General features: G+C 44.7%; 1 protein-coding gene across 1 annotated transcript in view; it reads right to left on the reverse strand.

Moving 5' to 3' along the window:
• The window catches only part of LOC140660973 (sphingosine-1-phosphate transporter SPNS2-like), a 142,681-nt gene that overhangs the window by 16,389 nt on the left and 106,579 nt on the right, over positions 1-19,713 (reverse strand). Inside the window, exons 10-11 of the mRNA XM_072882494.1 lie at positions 16,157-16,255; positions 5,289-5,452 (exon numbers count right to left, since the gene is read on the reverse strand). Coding sequence (XP_072738595.1) covers positions 5,289-5,452; positions 16,157-16,255 — 263 coding nt within the window. The remainder of the gene's footprint in view (positions 1-5,288; positions 5,453-16,156; positions 16,256-19,713) is intronic.

Below are 19,713 nucleotides of genomic sequence, written 5' to 3' on the forward strand. Positions count from 1 at the left end.
CTACTTAGCAAGAGTTTCCACACTGATCAAAGGTGTTAAGAGTAATTTTTTTTTCTTACTGTTTAATTTTAATTTTAGGAGAGAAGAAAAACCTACTGGAGCTGTTTAACTAACCTGATTCTTGTCATGTAAACAAATGGGTGAACCATTTATGCTTGCAGGTCTCTCTGAAGTGCTGAGTGGTAGCTAGCTAAATACTTACATTCTTTTGTTCTGACCAGCGGCATCAGTGCAGCTATTTATTCCTGTTCGTGCCTGCACCAGGGATACACACTGCAGTTGCATCCTGCTGCCTGATGTGCATTGCTGTATCTTTGGCGAAAATATCCAGCATGTATCATGCAGGATACAGAGAGGGACTGAACAATTATAAAACGGATATCTATCCAGAGCATCTTTCTGTACCTCTGAAAGGATATGGGGAAAAGACAGAAAATCTCATGCTTCCAGGTATAAAATCAGGGAAGAAATTAAAATAATTATTTAAAAAAATCCTTTGAGGGGTAGAGTATTCTACACCTGTACAGGGTGGTGTTTCTCAGGAAAAATCTACATGAGTTTGGGTTTTCCCACAGCAACAACTGGGAGTGGCCGTTGCTGGAGACAGGACTGCAGAATCACCCTGTGCCTGCTGCAGAGCATCAGTGGCCCCACAGGTCTGTGCCCGCCCAGAGACAGAGGATCACTGCTCAGCAAAGCTTCAGATGCTTAACACTCACGCTGACTGCCCAGGAAAGAATCATGTTACACGCTAATTACATTACAGTGATTTATATGCCCGGGCACCCAAAAGTCATCACAGCTTGGGGAAAGGACTTTTTTTTTTCCTTTTCCTAATAAACCCAGCACATTCTTCCCAATTACTGGTGAAGCCATTGCTTCTAATAAAATACCAACGTAGGCATTTCTTCTGCAGCTCTCTAGGGTGAAGCTTTGTTTTTTTCAAGTTATCTGCATTATGAGCGAGGAAGAGGACATAGACAGACCACAGATGGAATTCTCAGCAGTGCTGAGTTTTACATGCGAGTGAAGTACCTGAAGTACTCCTGACCTCTGAAAGTTGCCTTCTGGCTGATATCTGGCAAGGCCACACAGGTATCAGTGATGGAGTTAGGGAATAGAAGTAAGGTCATCAGATTTCTGATCCATTTCTGTAGGGCTGTACCATGGCAAGATACTGTACTTGTACGTATCATCTTCCAGAGGATGTCAAAGTATAGCTTGGGTCTCACAAATGTTCATCAAGCAGGTAAGAGAAATACAGTACAGAGTGCAGTCATGTTTGGAAATAAAATATGACTGCTTTAACCCTCCACTGCAGTACCACAGAACAGGAAAGGAACAACAATACAGTCAAGCAAAATCGCAGCAGGAATTGTAGTTGAGTGGTTTAAAAAATAACTGAAGTATTTATTATTGTGAGTGCATAACAGCTCTTACAGAAACCATTCTTAACCATTTTCTCTCTTATCACTTTGGAAGGGTGGGATTAAATTTGTGTTATAAAAATTGCACCAAAAATGATTGGATTATATTAGAGTGATGTACTATATCGTGTTCTCTGCTAGTCCTAAATTTACTAAAAGCCTCTTTAAGCTGTCAGACTTCTGAAGGAGTATGAAAATAGTTATAAAAGAATCGTGATTATTAAAAAAAAAAAAAAAAAAAGAACTGCTGTATAAAAAAATTTTTCTCATGAGTGTTTTTGTGAGAGGGGCAGCCTTATTGACTGGAATTCCTGTGCTAAAAAAGTAATCTACAAAATATGCCAGGAATTGTGGCAATGATAAAAGTAGTGTAAAAAAAGTCATGAGGCACTGAAAGCCTGGAAATTCTGTTTTTGAAAGGAAGTGTGATGGAAACTGGAGGAAGCTTTACAGGAAAGAGAGGTTGCTATCCTGATACTCTGTCCTGCCTGGAAGAAGAAATTATCTCTAACCAACGCCCAGAGACCAGTACACAAAGGAACAAACAAACGAAAAAATCCCAGCAATAAAACCCTGAACTACTTTTCCCAGAAGCATGGAAATTAAAGCAGAGAAAGCTTAATTTCCATAGGCAGAGCTGCAGAGAGCAGCGTTACACCTCTTTGCTTCCATATTAGTTCATTAGAGAGGTCTGTGACATCTGGCCTGCGTGCCCTGACCCCACTGGTGATGAATGGGTTTAATCTCTGGCGAGTGACACCAGCGTTTGTGGTTCCTGCAGGTTAATTGATTTCTTTTGGCAAAGCACATTTCCAAGTCCTGTTGTCTGAGCAGCATGACTGACTGCAGAGGGAAAACAAGGCATCTTGAAAAAGAAATTCTCCTGTACCCAGCAAGTGATAGGTAGGATGCAAGGGAGGACTGGCCAGGCAGAAAGCGACCCTTGCCAAAGGTGGGCAATGCCAAGTGCAGATGGCCTGTCGGGTAGGTGGGAGCTGGATGTCGGATTTGGAGTCCAGCAAGGAGTTTTAAACTGCTGATAGCAAAATGCTCTGTTGTCTTTTCTCAGGCAAGCATGTAGCTAATAACACACAAATCCTCCCCCATAACTTCTTCCGAGGAGACCACTGAACCTGTCGGCAATGGCAGACCGGACCCAGGCAACAGCACAGACGCCACTGCACATGGCAGGGAGAGAAGCCTTACTCCACAGTTGCCAACCTTAGTAAGAATACTGTCTTACTCTTCAGTAATGCGTCAAACTTGAATTAAACTGCACTCTCCAGGAATCTGACTGTAGGATGCCAGGGTATTTTTACTATGGGAGTGGGCATATCCCAGAAACAGTGCACTAGAAATTATTTTGTTAGCCATTATTTGTGACAACTGTTCCCCCTCTGTATCTGAGCCAGTTTGTAACACGAAAGATCTGTGGCTGAATAATATAAAATTCGTACACAAATGTGAATCAGACAGACCAGGAAAGGGAAGGATGCTGAAAGAGAGAGCACAACAAAACCAAGTCTGAAGCCTGAATATGTTTCTTCAAAAAGTGGACCTGTGACCGGTTGGGAAGCTGGTATGCTTTGGACGTGAACAGAGTACAACCAAATCTGCTCAGGCTAGACAGCAACAGACAGAAATAAACACTTTTATGCAGGAGAAAGCAGCGCTGTGGGATGTGATCGCCCTCCTACAGTAACACTGCTGCAAAGCTGGTGTGCTGGTGCACTGTAGAACAATCCTGTAAAACACACCAGCACTGGCACCCAAGCAGAGTCCATCAGATAGCAACCAGCCTGTGACCTGCAATGCCTCCTGAGAAAGCCCTCTTCCTTGAGAGCTCCGCTGGAGCTGTGACACCGGCCGCATACCACAGTGCACTGCCCAGTATAAAGGTCCAGGTGGGGTTAGACATGGTGATAAAGATGGGAGTGACCCGGAATTCCTCAGTACCTGAATACTGAAATCCTCCCTCACCACCTGAGATGCTGTCATGCCATGCTGGCAACACACGTGGTGCAAAGGGACACGCACCTCCACCGTAATTGTAAGTAAGCGGAACGAGCGCTCTCCCTTCTAAATACAGTGAAGACAAACACTGAAGTTTTCCTAGAAACAGGCGGGCCCTGAGCGAAGGCTAATGCTATGGCTACATGAGGGGGCTTTCGCCTCCTGCGCTGTATCGCTACCCTGTCACCAAACAGAACTTCTGGCTCCTTGCAGCAAAAAAAGCCACCCTGAGCACCTAGAAACTTATGTTCATCTTGCCATGTCCCCAAGTGATCACTACTTAGACTTGCATGTACAGCTTATGTGCACAATTACAGAAATAGGACTGGAAGGCAGCCAGAGAGCAGCTTCCATCTTCCTGCCTCAAGACCGAGCCAGGGAGGCCTTCAGAAACACAGGACAGCTTTCATGTCTTCTCCAAATAATCTGCTGTAGCATTTACCTCTTTTTTTCTCTTAGGAAGTTCTTCCTAACATCTAATGTCCAATTTCACTTCTTGCAATTTAAAGCCCTTATATGCAGATAACAAACCAGGCACACATCAGACATGTCACACCTCCAAAGCTACAATGAAGTTCAGCTGTGCAGGACTTAACCTCCTTACAAGATACATGATGAGGTCTTGGTTTTTCCACAATGTTTAAACATGTCATTCTAAGGGTAATGTATATATCTAAAGGCACCAGGAGGCAGAAAACCTTTCCTTTCTCTGGTATTTGTGCGTGTTAGTAGAAAGAAGGTGGAAGTGCTCTTACAGGGCCACAGCACCATCTGTGGCACTGCTTCCAAATCTCTTGCATCCATCTGATATGATAGTGTGAGCCAGAAAGTATCACCCAAACTGTTCACACACTTATGTCAACCTCCGGACACCTTCTTTTCCTCCTAGTTGTACTACGTCTAGTGCCAGTGATATGCCAGGGCCCTTCTCCTTAAGGTACAGCAAGGTATACTCAGAATCACAGAACTGTATAGGTTGGAAAAGACCTTTAAGATCGACTCTCTTTGTCTGCAGAATTACGACAGGCTGTTAACGTCTGCATTGTATGTCTGCATGTCTCCCATTCTCCCAGTGGGAGAAAGGCAAAGGCAACTTACAGTCAACACCAGAGTAGTCACCTACCCACATATTCAGTATGACATTATACAAAGATACTCTTATTTTTCGACAATTATGAGAAAGAGACTAACCCCAGAAGTTTGTATGTCATGTGGAAGCGTCTTCTGAATTACTGTAGTTGCCAACCGTGAGGTGGTCCGAATCGGTTTCTTTACTGAAAAACAGTAGCTCTTTTTTTACAAGCTGCAATAAGGGACTGGGAAAGACTATCTTTAATACAGCGACCCTTGAGCACATATGTCCCCACATACACAGCTTTCTTCCTTCTTGCCTGACGTTCCTGTGTATTGGAGGCAGTCAGCAGGGCACAGGGGGCTGAGATGAGACTGTGGGCTCAACGTTGACCACCAAGCCCTGTAAAGTATCTCTTGCTCTTCACCTAGCAGTCCACTGGTTCCAGCACACAGCAACCCAGATGGCCTGGGCCGTGGCATGCTCACGCAAGGGTAAAAGGGGCCTGTGATCTCAAATACTGTGCTCCCCTCCAGGCCATATAGCTAACAACCGAGATCCACCAGAGCAGAAGCGTGTAAAGGATGCCCAGCCAGCATGACCCAAGCCCCTGTGCTTCGTGCAGGCTCATGCACTCTGCTGAGCTGAGGTTCTTAACACACAACCCGACATCCTTTACCTGGAAGGACCAAGGCCAGGGAAAGAGTACAAGCATAACGTTCAAGACAGAAAACAGGCTTTGGTACCTCCCCATTTGCAATTGCCAGGTTACTCACTGTTGTTCAGCTTTGGCTCGGTCACTTAGGAAGAAGAGGGCTGTGGCCAGGAAAAACATCCCTCCTAGGACAACGACAAACGGGCAGAGCATGAGTGCATACCCCAAGCTGAGGAACTCCCAGACTGGGGACTCCTTTGTGCTTTGTCGTATCAGGTCTGAGATCTAGAAGAGAAGGGCAAAAAAATTAGTCACTTAGATGAAAAAGAGACACGATAATGGTGAAGGGAACACGATTCCCTAAACAACCGCCCACTGGACGTGTGCATGAGGTTTCAAATGGAACGGTGCATTCAGTAAAGGCTGAATGTCCTTTGCATGCTTCAGCCTTCCACATGCCACTCTGGAGCCTGGGCAACTTATGCTGCAAGCAGCTTGGCAGGGGTTCTCCTCTCCCTGTCGCTCTCCTGGCCTGATCTATTATTCTTCCCACAGCCCCCTTCATCTTCTCCCTGGCTGCTTCGGAGACTGAACGCGTGGGTGTCTAACCTTGCTGTACTGACCAAGCTTCCTGGGGTGCCGGCCCGGCCACACCAGCATTGCTTGGTGGGCGATGGAGAGATCAATCTTCTCCAATTTCTATCAAGTCCTGCTTACTCCTACACCTTACCTACCTTTCAGCAAAAGGAGCTATTAAATTCAATGTCCATGTATTGAGTGGGAAGAGGGAAATGTTTTTCACAGAACAAAAAACCAGAGATCCCATCTGATTTTCAGAAACAGAACTCTAACGTGGTTTTATCCTTGTGTCAGGTACGGGCCCCGTTCCCTCTTCTAACCTCCTAAGCTTGCTGCACTTTGAAGTGTAATTGTGTGCAAGATGTGACTCTGCCCGCCGGGCTCAGACAAGGTCTGTTGCCTAGGGGCTGCACTCACACCGAAGAACCACCACCACCAAGTTTATGGGCTAAGGCAACCTCCATCTTCCGACAGCCAAAAAGCATAATTATATGAAAGTGAACACAAGTTTGTGCTTACACGAAGGAGCAGTGACATGCAATGGCAGTAGTTCGTTCATTATGAAAAGCTTTTGCTAAAACTTAGTAATATTTAATGACTGTCTATAGCTAAAAAAATCACATTTTAATATTTACTGTCCAGCAAACAACTTTACTCTCCATAAATCCAACAGCAGTAGCAGCAGTAGGGACGAGTCTCAAGGCAGTGGGTATTTAAATGTCCAGCTGCTTTTATCTGTGACCTCTTGTTGAGGCAGAAATACTGGTTTATACCAAAAGACTGCAGGGAATTTGCAGCATAAAATCCTACTGCTGTGCACACATGCAAATCGGTTCCAGAAATAGTCAAAGCTTGTGCAGCAACTTCTAAACTGCTACGTTACTGCTAATGGAAAAGGTGGTCAGACACAAACTACAAGCAAAATCCAAGATTCGAGGCTTAAATCTAAAGACACTTGAAAATCAAGTGAGGAAATGTCACATGCAGGAGAAATCACCAACTCACAGCCCTGCAGCCAACTGCAGCGACCTGGAAGGTAAACGCATGTGAAGAGATGCCCCGGCAGAGGCCAAGCACAACAGATGGTGACAGAAAGGTGACACTCCTGGGGGCTCAAACGAGCAGGTCGCAGAGTGTGCTTTAGCAGGGAGGCTCTGGAGCGTTGGTGGTCTCCGTGCCTTAATATCCGTCTTAGAGCTCAGCCTGGCTCCTGCTAGAGCAAAGGGAAGGAGGAGCGGCCAGCCTGATGCTGGAGGTGAAACCACTGCACACAGAGAGCAGAGGACTGTCTTTCAGGATGGAGCATTCTCAAGTAGGGAGGAGTGAATAAACACTGGAAGAGTGTATCTACAGAAAGAATTGAAGATTTTTAGCCAGACTTCTCTGTTTCATTCCCTGCCCCAGAAAGAAGGAGGAGAAAATTTCAGTGCTTGGGATATAGCTAAGGAAGTGTTCCTGTCCTCTCAGAGAACTTTACACACAGTGTATAACACACACAAGGAAAAACAGGATTGTTATGGACAAGTCTCATAAGGACTGATGGTTAAAAAAGTCCTTAGACTGAAGGCAAATAACAGTGGCTATTAGTCTGAGAGACTTATTAAAAATAGCAACAAGACTTGAATGTGTAAAGAACGCACTCACAGGAAATTAGCAGAACATGCACTGCACCCAGAAGGCAGGGACATCAGTTGGTAATTTATTCCCTCTTGTATCCAGACGCCTTAATTCCCAACATTTCCCTGACTCTTCATTATGAACCAAAATTTGGCATTGAATCAGCCCCTCCGTGTCCAATAGCCAGAACTGAGGCTATTCTAAAATAGGAATTTAGAAATTCTAAATCACTTTTCATTTTTGGGAATGGATACAATTATCCTCCAAAAGGACCAGACAATAAATCACTCGACAAATTGATATGATAAATCAGCAGTAGAGGATGAAAAGCCAGGCATGCACTCCCGATTGCTTTCTCTTATGAATGACCTGACATTCTAAGCTAAAACCACCTTTGAAAATGGAAAGTCTCCAACAAATAAAACTCCCAATGCAGCTTGCCCCACACCTCCCTTCTAAGGCATCATGTTGACCTTTTATACCAACAAATCATGTTAATATTGAATCTGCTACCTTTTTCATTTGTAACCCAACATATTGTTTAAGTGCACGTTTTTGAAAAAGCAGTGTTTCCTCCCATCCAAGGTATAATTCTTCCCACCAAGCCAGCTGTGCTTTCTCATCTAGGTTTCATATAATCCCCTCACCCATGTCTGCATCTCTTAGCTCTAGAACTTTATCAGGGCCTACATATATGGTTTTGCTGTTAACTTACAGTCCCTATTCCCTGTTGTTTTCTTCCACTCGGTTACAAGCCACCTGCTAAGACTGGAACTTTGGCATCTCCTCTCAAGAGGACACAGGACATAATTACAGACTTGGGCTCCAAGAATGACATACTGTCTGCCAAATGGTCTGCTCTGTATTGCCAGTTCTTGGGTTTCCAGACTCCTTGCAATGATAGCATCCTGAGTTGTCTAACTGTGATTTGGCAAGACCCAATCTAGCATCATACTCGGTGTCTTCTCTCTATCACGAGTAACAAAAAGCGGGGGTTGCAAGCACAGTCAGTGCCAGTTCTTCAGCATGGAGTCATGTGTGGGATTCCTTCCTTTGTTCTGCCAATTGGTAGGTGGCAAAAAACTTCAAAACATTTACTCAAAACTTGGGGGTGGAAAATCAATAAGGAAGTCCTTCTGCTGCTTTGCAGTCTAATCAAAAGTCTTTGATTAACATCCTAACTATGAAAGTTCCCATCTTCTTTTCCCTCACTGCGTAACATAGATCTCAGACGGAGAGGAATGACTTTGCTAAATAAACTTCGGCTCATGGCATTTTTACAACAGAATACAAATGGCATGTGTTCAGCCGGTGGCAGCCAACTGGATGGAGCCCAGCTAGAGAAAATGCCCACTTGCCGGAGAACGAACAGTACAGCTAGCAGGCATGATACAAAACCCCAAAATCTCTGAGTGTGTCTCCATCGGAGTGCAGAAGGCAATGAAGGGAAAAAGGGCAACTTCATTACCTTTCTTGGGAAGCGTGTGCTGTGTTTTTTGGAACACTGGACAGGCTATCGATGTAATAAAAGCTCAGGTGGGCTGAAGCCCTACAAAGACAGCTTGCTTCTGTGTTACTGTCCCTCCTGACCAGCATGAGCAGTTAAACTAAACTGATTTACTAATTAGGCAGTGTAATGGTAACATCATCTCTGAAATCGTAATTTCATCTACCCTGTCTCATTGCCGAGTCTTACATCTCGATTCCTCTGCAATTGCTTGATTTTTCTAAATTTCTGATGTTGCCTCTTGGGCACAAATCTTGCTACATAAAAGGATATTTCCACTGCAGTATCTGGCACGAATACCTGATTTTCCTGATTACCAATTTGATACAAGCCAGGTTCTCCCTGGCTCCTCTCGTCAGTACAGTTCCCTAACCCAGCACTCCCTGTAACCCCACAGTGTCACCGCAATGGCTTGACATTCATCCACTCTGAATTCAGAGATGCATGTGAAAGGTTTCTTTGATTTCTTCTTTTAAAATCTAATATGAATGCAAATGAAGACTAGAAACCAAAAATAAGGGATTTTATAAAGTAAAAGTAAACAATTTGCTGGACCTGTGGGGGAGCACAAACATTTATACTGTGCTAAATAGCATGAGAAACACATTATAGAAGAGGAAGTAAAGCCAACTATTTTATGATACTCATTCTGAAAGCCACAGAAAGGTAAAAACAATTATATTCTAAAAGTTATTTCAATTTTAACATTGGCATGTTTGGATGTTGGAGGGAAAAAAAGCAAAGCATCCTGTTAATCTTAATTGTGTCCTTTTGAGCTCACAACCAAATTTAGTACTTGGCTGGTGACAATATCAGTGTCCTGCATTAGTGTGTGGTACCCGAGTTTGCCCCAGCAATACCTGTCGCAAGGATTCCTGCACTGCTTCCCCTGCGGCAGGCTCATCTGTGTGCCCTCGTACCCCCTTCCAGGATTAGCAGGCTGCAATATTAAGCGGTGCTTCCTTGAAAAGGCTGCAGTAAATTAAAAGACTCAATCAAGGGTTCTGCTTGCAATGCTAGCAAATGGACTTTGTACGTCTCTTGGTGTTAGAGCAACGTTTGCCTCCAGACAACATTTGCCCTGGAGAGGGTTGAAAGTCTGTTTTCTTCATGTCGTTCTCTCCTTGTCATTCATGCCTTTCCCTCCAGGTCTGGTCTGCCCAGGGATTTTCTAAGTTAACACTGGACTTTCTCCTGTCCCAGCAGGAGATGCCTTGTACCATGGGGAACGTGGAATCAAGGAACATGGCTCATGTGACAGGGCAGAGTTACTTAAATGTGTAGGGACGGGGGGTGCCCACTTACACGTAGAAATAGGTCTGTGGCACAGGACCACAGTTTGGGAGCGCACCCTTTAGCAGCATCCCTGTCCCCATCTCTCCTTGCAGCACAGGCCCCTTCCCTGGCAGTATATCCCAGGAGAGGGAAGTCATTCCCCCGTGTTGCAGAAATTGGACGCCTCATTCTGAAAGGTGCTCAGCGCCATGAAATCTCCGTGTCTGTATTGGGAGTGTACAGGGTCCTTGGCAGCTCAGAGAAAGAAGCCACTTATTTAATGAGATTTTTAGTGCACAGAAGGAGTGACAGAGCAGATGGGACAGAGCTTGAAATACTTGAGTGAAACAATGATCAACTCTGGATCTCTGGGCTTTCTTTAATGAAATACTTTTACATACTTTAAATGTCCGTTTATCAAAAATCCTGAGAACCTGCACTTCTAACCAAAGTCACGGGAAACGACAGGTGCACAGCAGCTCTGGAAAAAAACCAGAACAGGCTGTGAACCCTTGGCAAAGAGCATTTTATATATGGGAAGTCATTTGGTTTTTTAGGGCAGATATAAATCTTGTCTGTTGCTGAGTCATCAGAAGTGGGAAGCTTGTTAGCTCGTTGCAATGAGGAGATAAATCCAGTGTGGATTGGTCTCCAGGTGCTTCATTCTCCTCTTTTTTTGCAGCTGGCAGCCATGTCAAAGATTTGGTTTTTCCATGCACTACAAAAAAGGCTTTTAATTACTCAGCTCAGCCAGGACCAGAGAAATCCTCAACTTAAAGTTACTGCTTAAAGAAACAGAGAATAAGGATGAGGGGCTGGGGGCTCTCTTCCTCACAGTATTTCCCTGCCACATGTCCATCAGATGTTGGACTGCAAGGGCACGTCCCATTTTACCCACTGCAGTCCTGGCCATACGCAAGGATGAATGTGGGGGAAGATCTCTCCAGGAGGAGGGATACCGTGAGGGCTACGGAACACCAGTCAAGCAGCTGGCACTTGGTAAAGAAACAAAGAACAATAAAAAACATAAATGTGTATCACATTTCATCTACTATCTCCATCAGGTGATGGAAGACGCTGCCTATACACAGTCATATATACTATAAATATTAGAACATGTAACATGCTGCAAAAGGCAACAAGACAGAGACCTCTGTTCCATCCTTAATCCCACAACAGCAATGGCATAGCTCCCGATAGCCCGTAAAACAGAGAGTGGTGCTAGGAGAATAATTTGCACATTTTTGCTACAGGATACGCTTGCCTTTTTGAACTCAAGTTCATCTCGCACCCTGCTCTGGCCGCAGAGGCAGCACTATGTCATCACCAGCAAGCACATAAGGGGCCAGACTTGAGGAATGGCTGCACAGGTCAGACAGGGACAAAAAGCCCAGACAGCAGCATCACATCGTAACGGTGCACTTTATTCCACTACCCTGCTTTTAAGTCAGACCGCAGTGGATTTGAGCCCCAACAGGCTGTGGCCTGTTTTAATCTAGCAAACTAAACCGGAAAAAAATGTTACTCCAGATAAGCATATCCACAGATCTACTCTGAAGTAGCCATAGCACTTCAAACCATAAAATATGAATGTTAAACCATAATACATGAATTCCGCTCTCTCAGGCAGGCAAGTCTTTACGCAGAGAACTACTTTCTATACATATATGTTTACTGGCATGGGTAAACACCTTTGAAGCCAAATCAACAAAAAGGCTGTCTCAAACTGGGACAAGAAGGCTGTGAAATCTACACCTCCGATTATAACTTTCATTAAAAAAGTATCTTAATTGCCGCATTTGCTACAATTTTCCTTGAGCTGCCCCTAATCAAATGCTGATCTGCCTTCCCTGATACTCTGCACCAGTGATAATTAACACTGTTCCGCTAACTACTTGCTAAAGGAAGGTCATTAGCATTCTTGCTATTTAAGTAGCTCATTAAATCTAGTTTATCAACCCACTCACATAAGAAAGTTGGGGAAGGGAGAAAAGGGAAGGGTGACATGCGATAGGCTTATTCTTAAAATCTTTCCAGGTAACACTAGGAGCGGCACAAAACGCCTTCAGAACAGAACAGCTCAGATTTGCCTACAGTTAATTACAAGGTCGCTCATGCTCAGACCTCTTTTTGGAAAGGATTCTGTTCAAAGAGGAGATGCCTGTGCAGACACTTGTGATCTCTGCTGCCAGGCGAACCAGCGTGCCCGGGCACCGCAAACCGACACGGTGTTCGGTGGCAGGCTCTGCCAAGAGGAGGCCATCAAGAGGAGAGCAAGAGGAGACCCAGCAACTCAGGTAACGCTGCCATCTGCACAACTAGAGATGGACAGACGGGGGGAGCTTTTGCAGGACCCTCAGCACACGGATGAGTGACCGGGGTCCCCGCTCTCACAGAGCCCAGTTGCCAGACCGTGGCACGCTGTCCTGACGCTGCTCGGCTGGAGCGGCTGGAGGTTGTGGCCCTCAGGTAAAACTGAAGCAGCAGCCAAGGAGGTCAGGACAGGTGGGAACCACCACCAGTGGAGTACAGGGAGTAGCTTTCACAGAATCACAGAATCGTATAGGTTGGAAAAGACCTTTAAGATCATTGAGTCCAACTGTAAACCTAACACTGCCAAGCCCACCACTACACCATGTCCATAAGCACCTCATCCAAACGGCTTTTAAACACCTCCAGGGATGGCGACTCAACCACTTCCCTGGGCAGCCTGTTCCAGTGCTTGATAACCCTTTCAGTAAAGTAAAATTTCCCAATATCCAGTGTAAACCTCCCCTGGCGCAACTTGAGGCCATTTCCTCTCGTCCCATCACTTGTGACCTGGGAGAAGAGACCGACCCCACCTCTCTACAGCCTCCTTTCAGGCAGTTGTAGAGAGCAATAAGATCTCCCCTCAGCCTCCTTTTCCCCAGGCTCAACAACCCCAGGTCCCTCAGCCGCTCCCCATCAGCCTTGTGCTCCAGACCCTTCCCCAGCTTCGTTGCCCTTCTCTGGACACGCTCCAGCCCCTCAATGTCTCTCTTGGAGTGAGGGGCCCAACACTGAACACAGGATTCGAGGTGCGGCCTCACCAGTGCCAAGCACAGGGGCACGATCACTGCCCTAGTCCTGCTGCCCACACTATTTTTGATACAAGCCAGGATGCCATTGGCCTTCTTGGCCACCTTTTAGCCCATCAAAAGGTGCTGGTGGAGGAAAGCTGATCTCCAGCACTTTAAAACACCATCCTCGCACGTTGATGTCGGCAGATACAGACAGGTTTCAATCCCTAGACCTGATGGATGGCGGCACAGGGGAGATGAGAAAGAATTTAATAAAGCGGGAAGCTAACAGGAGAGCCAACAGCGCCAGCGCAGCAAGGACAGCCTGTGCCCACAACAGCCATTTCCCTGGCGCATGTGGCGAGAGGAAAGCCTGCAGTAGGTGCCCATTTCTCATCACAGCCAGGGCTAGAAGCAAGGCAAGGATGGAAGACGAAAGCACTGCTGTGCTCAGATGGGAAGTGAATGACAGACTTGGAGGAAGGAAAGAAAAAGTACCAAGGAACAGCCTCAAAAGAAAAAAATCACTGCCTGTACTCGGTTTTTCTGAAGCAAAAGAGTACGTCAGCGAGTGGAGGGAGACCGCTGTTTGTGTGAAGGAATAATGTAAACCCTGAGCAGGGAAGACAGGTTCATGCATCCATGTGCACAGATGAACACAGAAGCACAGAGTCACTGGCACTTCTTACAATTATTTAATTTGAAAGGGCGACAAAGGTATAACCAGAATTAATAATACAAAGAGCTGGAGCTATCATGCAGCCTGTGAAGAGTTAACTGTATTTCACATTCTGCTGCTAGCTACCTCCACTCAGCTCTTCTGAGCCTGACATGCTGTCTAGGTATTAGGGCATAGGAAGAGCAGTTAGAAGACCTTTATCTGATACTCAACATGAGTGGTGAGAATTGGGGTATTTCTCTTAATTCTGTGCTTCAGCAACCGTGTCTGCATAGTGGGACCTTTCAAAGATGGAAAAGTTTTTCTGTGTTATGCGAAAACTGCAGTTGACCTTTCAGTCACTGTAGCACAGGGAGCATGAGTCAGCCAAGCCGGTCCAGAGGCTACAGAAATGGATGCTGGTGCCTTCCATGGCATGAGTGCTTCACTCCTGCTCTCCTGCCACAGAGCCTTCTACTTGAGTAGTCTCCTCCCAAATGAGAACTGCCCAACAAGTACGGCATTAGAAAAGAGTAATTCAAAATCATAATTAATATTTTCCCAGTCTAAAGGAAGCCTAAGGCAGCTATTAAATTGGGGTTAAGCATATTTCAGGCAGGCATCCTTAAGTAACTCACAACTTGCTTGATCCCTGAATACCAGAAGGGCAAGGACATTATTTTCTACAACCAAAGTCCTTTTTTTTTCAATCTGTGACACTGAAGAGCCCTAGGCAACTTTCAAGATTAATTGCAATCATTCAGGGTCCTCGCCATTCCTCCCAGACATCCCTCTTATGTAAGAAAAAGAACGAACATGCAGCAGAGTCACCTGAGACAGCCTCGCCTGCATCTCAGACCCTGCCTTCAAAGCACGCTGCCCTGCTTATTTCATTCTCCTGCTTGACGTCCCCGTGTCACCTGCCCTGCACAAAGCAGTCTCTTCCAGTGATTCCTTTGTTCTTGCCACTTTCAAATAATTTCTAAAATAAGATCATTTCTCCCTGGGTGCCCAGAACATTGAAGTAAATAAAGAGTAAGGCAAATTGTACATATTTATTCTCTTGAGACATTTCTCATTTCTTTGGTCCTTTCAGCCTTATATGTATCTGTCTCTTCATGTATCCTTCGGAGGGCTACAGAGCAACTGTATAATTTTTGGGAGCTGGCATTTAAGAGTAAATATTTATTTATATTTAAATATAGATACACAGAATTAAATTTATATAAATAAATATGTATAGATACACACACCAGTGTCTATGGGATGAATAGATGAGAAATGACGGTTTTTAAAAAAAAAAAAAAAGGTCCACAGCACCCAGCAGCTGTGTCACATGGCAGTACTGAGCTGGAAGAGCACATCAAAGTTCTGTCCCTCAGGTGATGGGACTAGCGAAGATCCCAGTTACATCACTGGAAAACTGTAGCACCTCCAACACAGCATGAGCAGTGACACTTAGGGCTTTACACGGAAGCTACTACATTTTATAAATGATGATCTGTTTTCTCTGAAACTCAATGCATCAAACTCCCATGCATCAAACACAGAAGGGTGCAAGGGAAAGATACTACCCCAGTATATCTACATTTCTTTTCCTCATCAAATTTCTCAGGCTTAATATTTTGAACTATGAATGTTCTCTGATTGCCAGCTTTTGGAGCAGGGTCTTTTGTTTTGCTCTGCACTAGGATAATGGTGGCATAATAAGGGAGATCTCCAGACAGACCAAGGCCAACAACTGCAGCAGTAACAGAAAGGTATACTACTAATAAAAAAACCAAAGCATACACACCAGAAAGGAATACTAATAAAAACCCCAAAACATACACACCCATCCCGCCATGGATTCTACACCATCATTTATTATTGTGCAAAACGGTTTCAAAATATCAGCAGGTCAGAACAGCTGCATGTTGCTACCCATAAATAGATATTTGGTCTATGAGACCAGACTAACAGTCAAACACGCACACAACTGTTCCCGTCTGATTTCTAAAGGACCTACGTCCACACCACAGAAGCAACCGCTCTCCCTTTACAGAGCTGTCTATAAGCTTTACAAATGCCCTAGGCTAAAAAGATTTAGAAGCTCGCTTCTCATGCCCAAGCAGTCCTTCCACGTTTGAACTGTAGCCCACCGATAACAGGCATGTAAAAAAGTTGCATTGCACTGCACCGCTTCCCATTCTGCTGATAAATGTGGACCTTCCTTCCCTAGCATGGTTTAACTTGGCATTTTAGATAAGCAGTTAGTAAACAAAAACAAACATGGGCACACAACCCTGCCAAAACCCGCTGTGAGCACTTACAAATCCAATCAGATAAGGACTGCCAGCATCTCCCAGGAGGTGTGAAGTGAAACTCTGCAAGGCCACTGCGGTTGCACGGCGTGTTGGAATGACCACATACTGCAAAGAAGAACAGGAAAGAAAAAAAAATACATAAGGAAATTGAAGTAAGAACCTGTCCAGCTGTCTCGTATTGCTCAGTTTATACCCAGGTCAGGACAAAGTAAACAAGCTCCCGCAGATGTCGGTGGCAGACACAGGTCCATGGGTGGCTCAAACAACTGGGGATCTCAGCTGCCCCTCCTGGCCTTCCAGGACTCCTGATGGCAGGGGTTGAGGGAAGGAAGCTCTGTCCGGTCTGCACTCCTCTCAGCAGCACTGAATGCCTGAGTTTGACTAACAACTTTGCCCACAAAACACTTTGCTATTGCTCCTCAGCCTATAATTTGCTTGGCTGATGGGGAGAGCGAAGTTCGAGGTTGCCTGCAGCATGTAACTTGCTCAGCACCGCCAGCCTTCCAAATGAGGACTTTGCTGTAACCTAGGATATTGTGTTTATTCCATAATAAAGGTATCATTTTGTTTCCTAAACCATAAGTGATTCAAATCAGTATGAAAGGTCACACATCCTCCCCTCTCACTCCACCTCTAGCCACTTTATATTTTTCTCAAAAATTTGTGATTCCACTTGTGAAAAGTGACAAAGACACATTAGGAAAATTTTCCATAGCCAAGATATTGTAGTTTGGTCTCCACTCCTCTAATAGGACATGACACCCTCGGCCAGGTCATGCAGAATCAGTATGACTACACAGGACCAGAGCTCACAGAAAACAGCCCTAACCACGGAAGGGGATGAAAGATTAAAAAAATAAAAAAAACCAACAAACCCTCGTCCTGTGGAATGACCTTGATTTTATAACACACATTTAAGAGCAATTGTCTCCTGCATAAAACTTGCGAAAGAAGCTGGCTAAGAACATCTGCATCAAGTCCACATATCCCGGTTTATAAATTGATCCTGCCTTGATTCAAAGGCTGTGAGTAATGAAGAATGCAATAGGTCTCTAAATCCAAGTGAGCTTTGTTTCCACCTCTAAGCACTGAATCTTGTTCTGCCTTTTTCTGTTGCTCTGAAGAGCTATCTATCCTGCCAGAAATGACTCTCTTGTTTAGCTCTTTGTAGACCATGATCTCTTTTACTTGTCCACTTTCTCTCTGAAGCCTTTAGTCTTTCTTTAGAAGGCATGCCTTCCCAGACTTCAACTCATTCTTGGCAATCCTTTCCTGAAGTCATTTATTAATTAAGTGTGACATTTCAGGACTGGCATATCCCCAGCTAGAGATACACAGAGATCAATTTACCTTAGCTGACTGAGGTAGGGAGAACTCACTGCTCAGAGACGTATCTCAGGGCACAGGATCTGAAGCACTGTTTCAGTGCTTTAACACTTCCTCTTAGGGAAGGTGAGTTGCCCTGTCTGCAGTGGAAAGAGCCATAAAAAAAGGAAAGAAAAGAAACAGCATTGAGAAAATCCACACTAGAAGAGAAGTGATGCCTATTTAGAATTACCATCTCATTCCAAGCAGAGACAATTACGAACGATGGGTAAAATTAGATTAAATGCTTTTCCTTAGGGTTCTACCATGTGCTTTACCATGTTCTTTCATTACTGGTTTGACAAAGCTGCAAATGCACACTGCTAATGCACTTTGATGCCACATATTAAATGGGTACCCTGTTAAACTCCTGTTGTGCCACACAAGAGCAAAAGACGATCAGATCCACAGCAGCCACCTGGCTGCGGATGTTACGACACTGTCCTCCTTTTGCATCCAGGAGCTCAGAACAGACTTGAAGGCTCACAGAAATCCCAAGAGGAAAATAAGGTCTAGACTTTATTAGAGACACAGAAACGTACTGAAGGTCACACTGTGAAACAGTGGGAGGGCTACACAATTCATTACCAGTCCCCAAAGAGACAGGGTAATGGGTGCAACCTGGATAGATCAGACGGAAGAAGGGGGGGGGGGGGGGAGTGAGTTATTGTTGTTCTTCCCACCTGGCCCCAGTTCACACAGGTGCAATGGAGAAGCATTCTGCAAGAGCTGCTTGAGAAAGGGCATCTGAGAAGATAAAGTGAAATTCTACCTAATTCTAGAGTCCAGAGTTGTGTATCTCTGTGAAATGGGGAATTTTAAACTTACGTTAAAATATTTTTCTTTCTATAAAGTTTATATTAACAAATCTGGAAAGGAAAGCCTGCCTGGCTCTTTATCCTATCCATTTTCTTAACAAAATGACAAAGGAAACAGCAAATTTATTAAAAACTTATCATTTTCAGGGAGTTGCAGTGAATTGGTGCCAATTAGAGAAAGAAATTTGAATCATACCTGCATCATATGTGTGTGTGCATATATATATTTATATATATGAATACACACTCACACATATATTAGATGTGATTTTGCATGTACATCTGTATTATGCACACATATAGTTTTGCAAGTAGCAATACAATTTCCAGCAAGTTTTCAGTTTGCCTAGCTAAAGAAGTTATTGGTGGTTAAAACCATCGATACGGTTTGGCACTATAAAGTGCCAAAACTTAGCAAGTTTAGTCTGGAATTCAAGTGACAAACACACACACGCACCCCCCAACCCAAAAACCCAGCATGTGGCAAGCAAGTGAACATGAGATTTTTCCTCCTCCTCTAAAAAGATACTGGACAGAAAAAAAGGCTTAAACCAGCATCTCCAAACACCAAAAACCACTCCACCCTATCGCTACTTAAAAAGCATTTTATTCTGATGGAGAGGAAGCAGTTGGTAGCAAACATTATCTACTGTTCTAGGAAGACAGCAGTAAATTACAGCTCTAAATGGGCATTTTGATACTAAAATAGACCTAAATTCAAACCATATGTGGCCTGGTTTGAACATCCCACAGAAACTGGAGGTGGGAGAGCCACAGCAGCCGAGGCGGAAGCCCGTGGGATCGTCCTGGCTCATCTCTGACTCCAGGTTCAGAGGCAGGCAGCACAGAGGATGGGCAAGGAGCTGACCAAGCAGCTTTGGCAAACCCTGGCTCTTTAAATAGAGGTTCAGAAAGGCCATGGTTTACTGCTGACATCCCCTTCCTGTAGTGAAACCAGCAGAATGAGTCGGTCTGAAATAACCAGGAAAGGCAAGGAGAGATCACCCTTCTCCCAGTAAAAGGCCACGTGCCAAAGAGATAAGTTCTGATGTTTATGTCTAATCTTTGATAGAAAACTCTACTCTCTGAAACACTTTGCTACCCTTTCTGGGTCAGACAGTAATCTTCAGGACAATGCATACCGGCCTCTTTCAGCACCAAAGGCAAAGAAAACAGAGGCTAACCCCATTCTAGCCACTGACAGAGCCTGGAAATAGTCCAGGTGTCCCTGTTGTAACTACTGTTCAGAAAAGGCAAAGGCTGTGATCCAGAGAAACCAGCCTGGGAGAGACCCTTCACTCAAGCTAGGCAGACACTGCCTAAAATACTGCTGGTAAATGAAGTGAAAGGAGGCTGACCTGGTCTCCAAATCACAGCACG

This window comes from Ciconia boyciana, chromosome 17, assembly GCF_034638445.1.
Source record: "Ciconia boyciana chromosome 17, ASM3463844v1, whole genome shotgun sequence".
NCBI lineage: Eukaryota > Metazoa > Chordata > Aves > Ciconiiformes > Ciconiidae > Ciconia > Ciconia boyciana.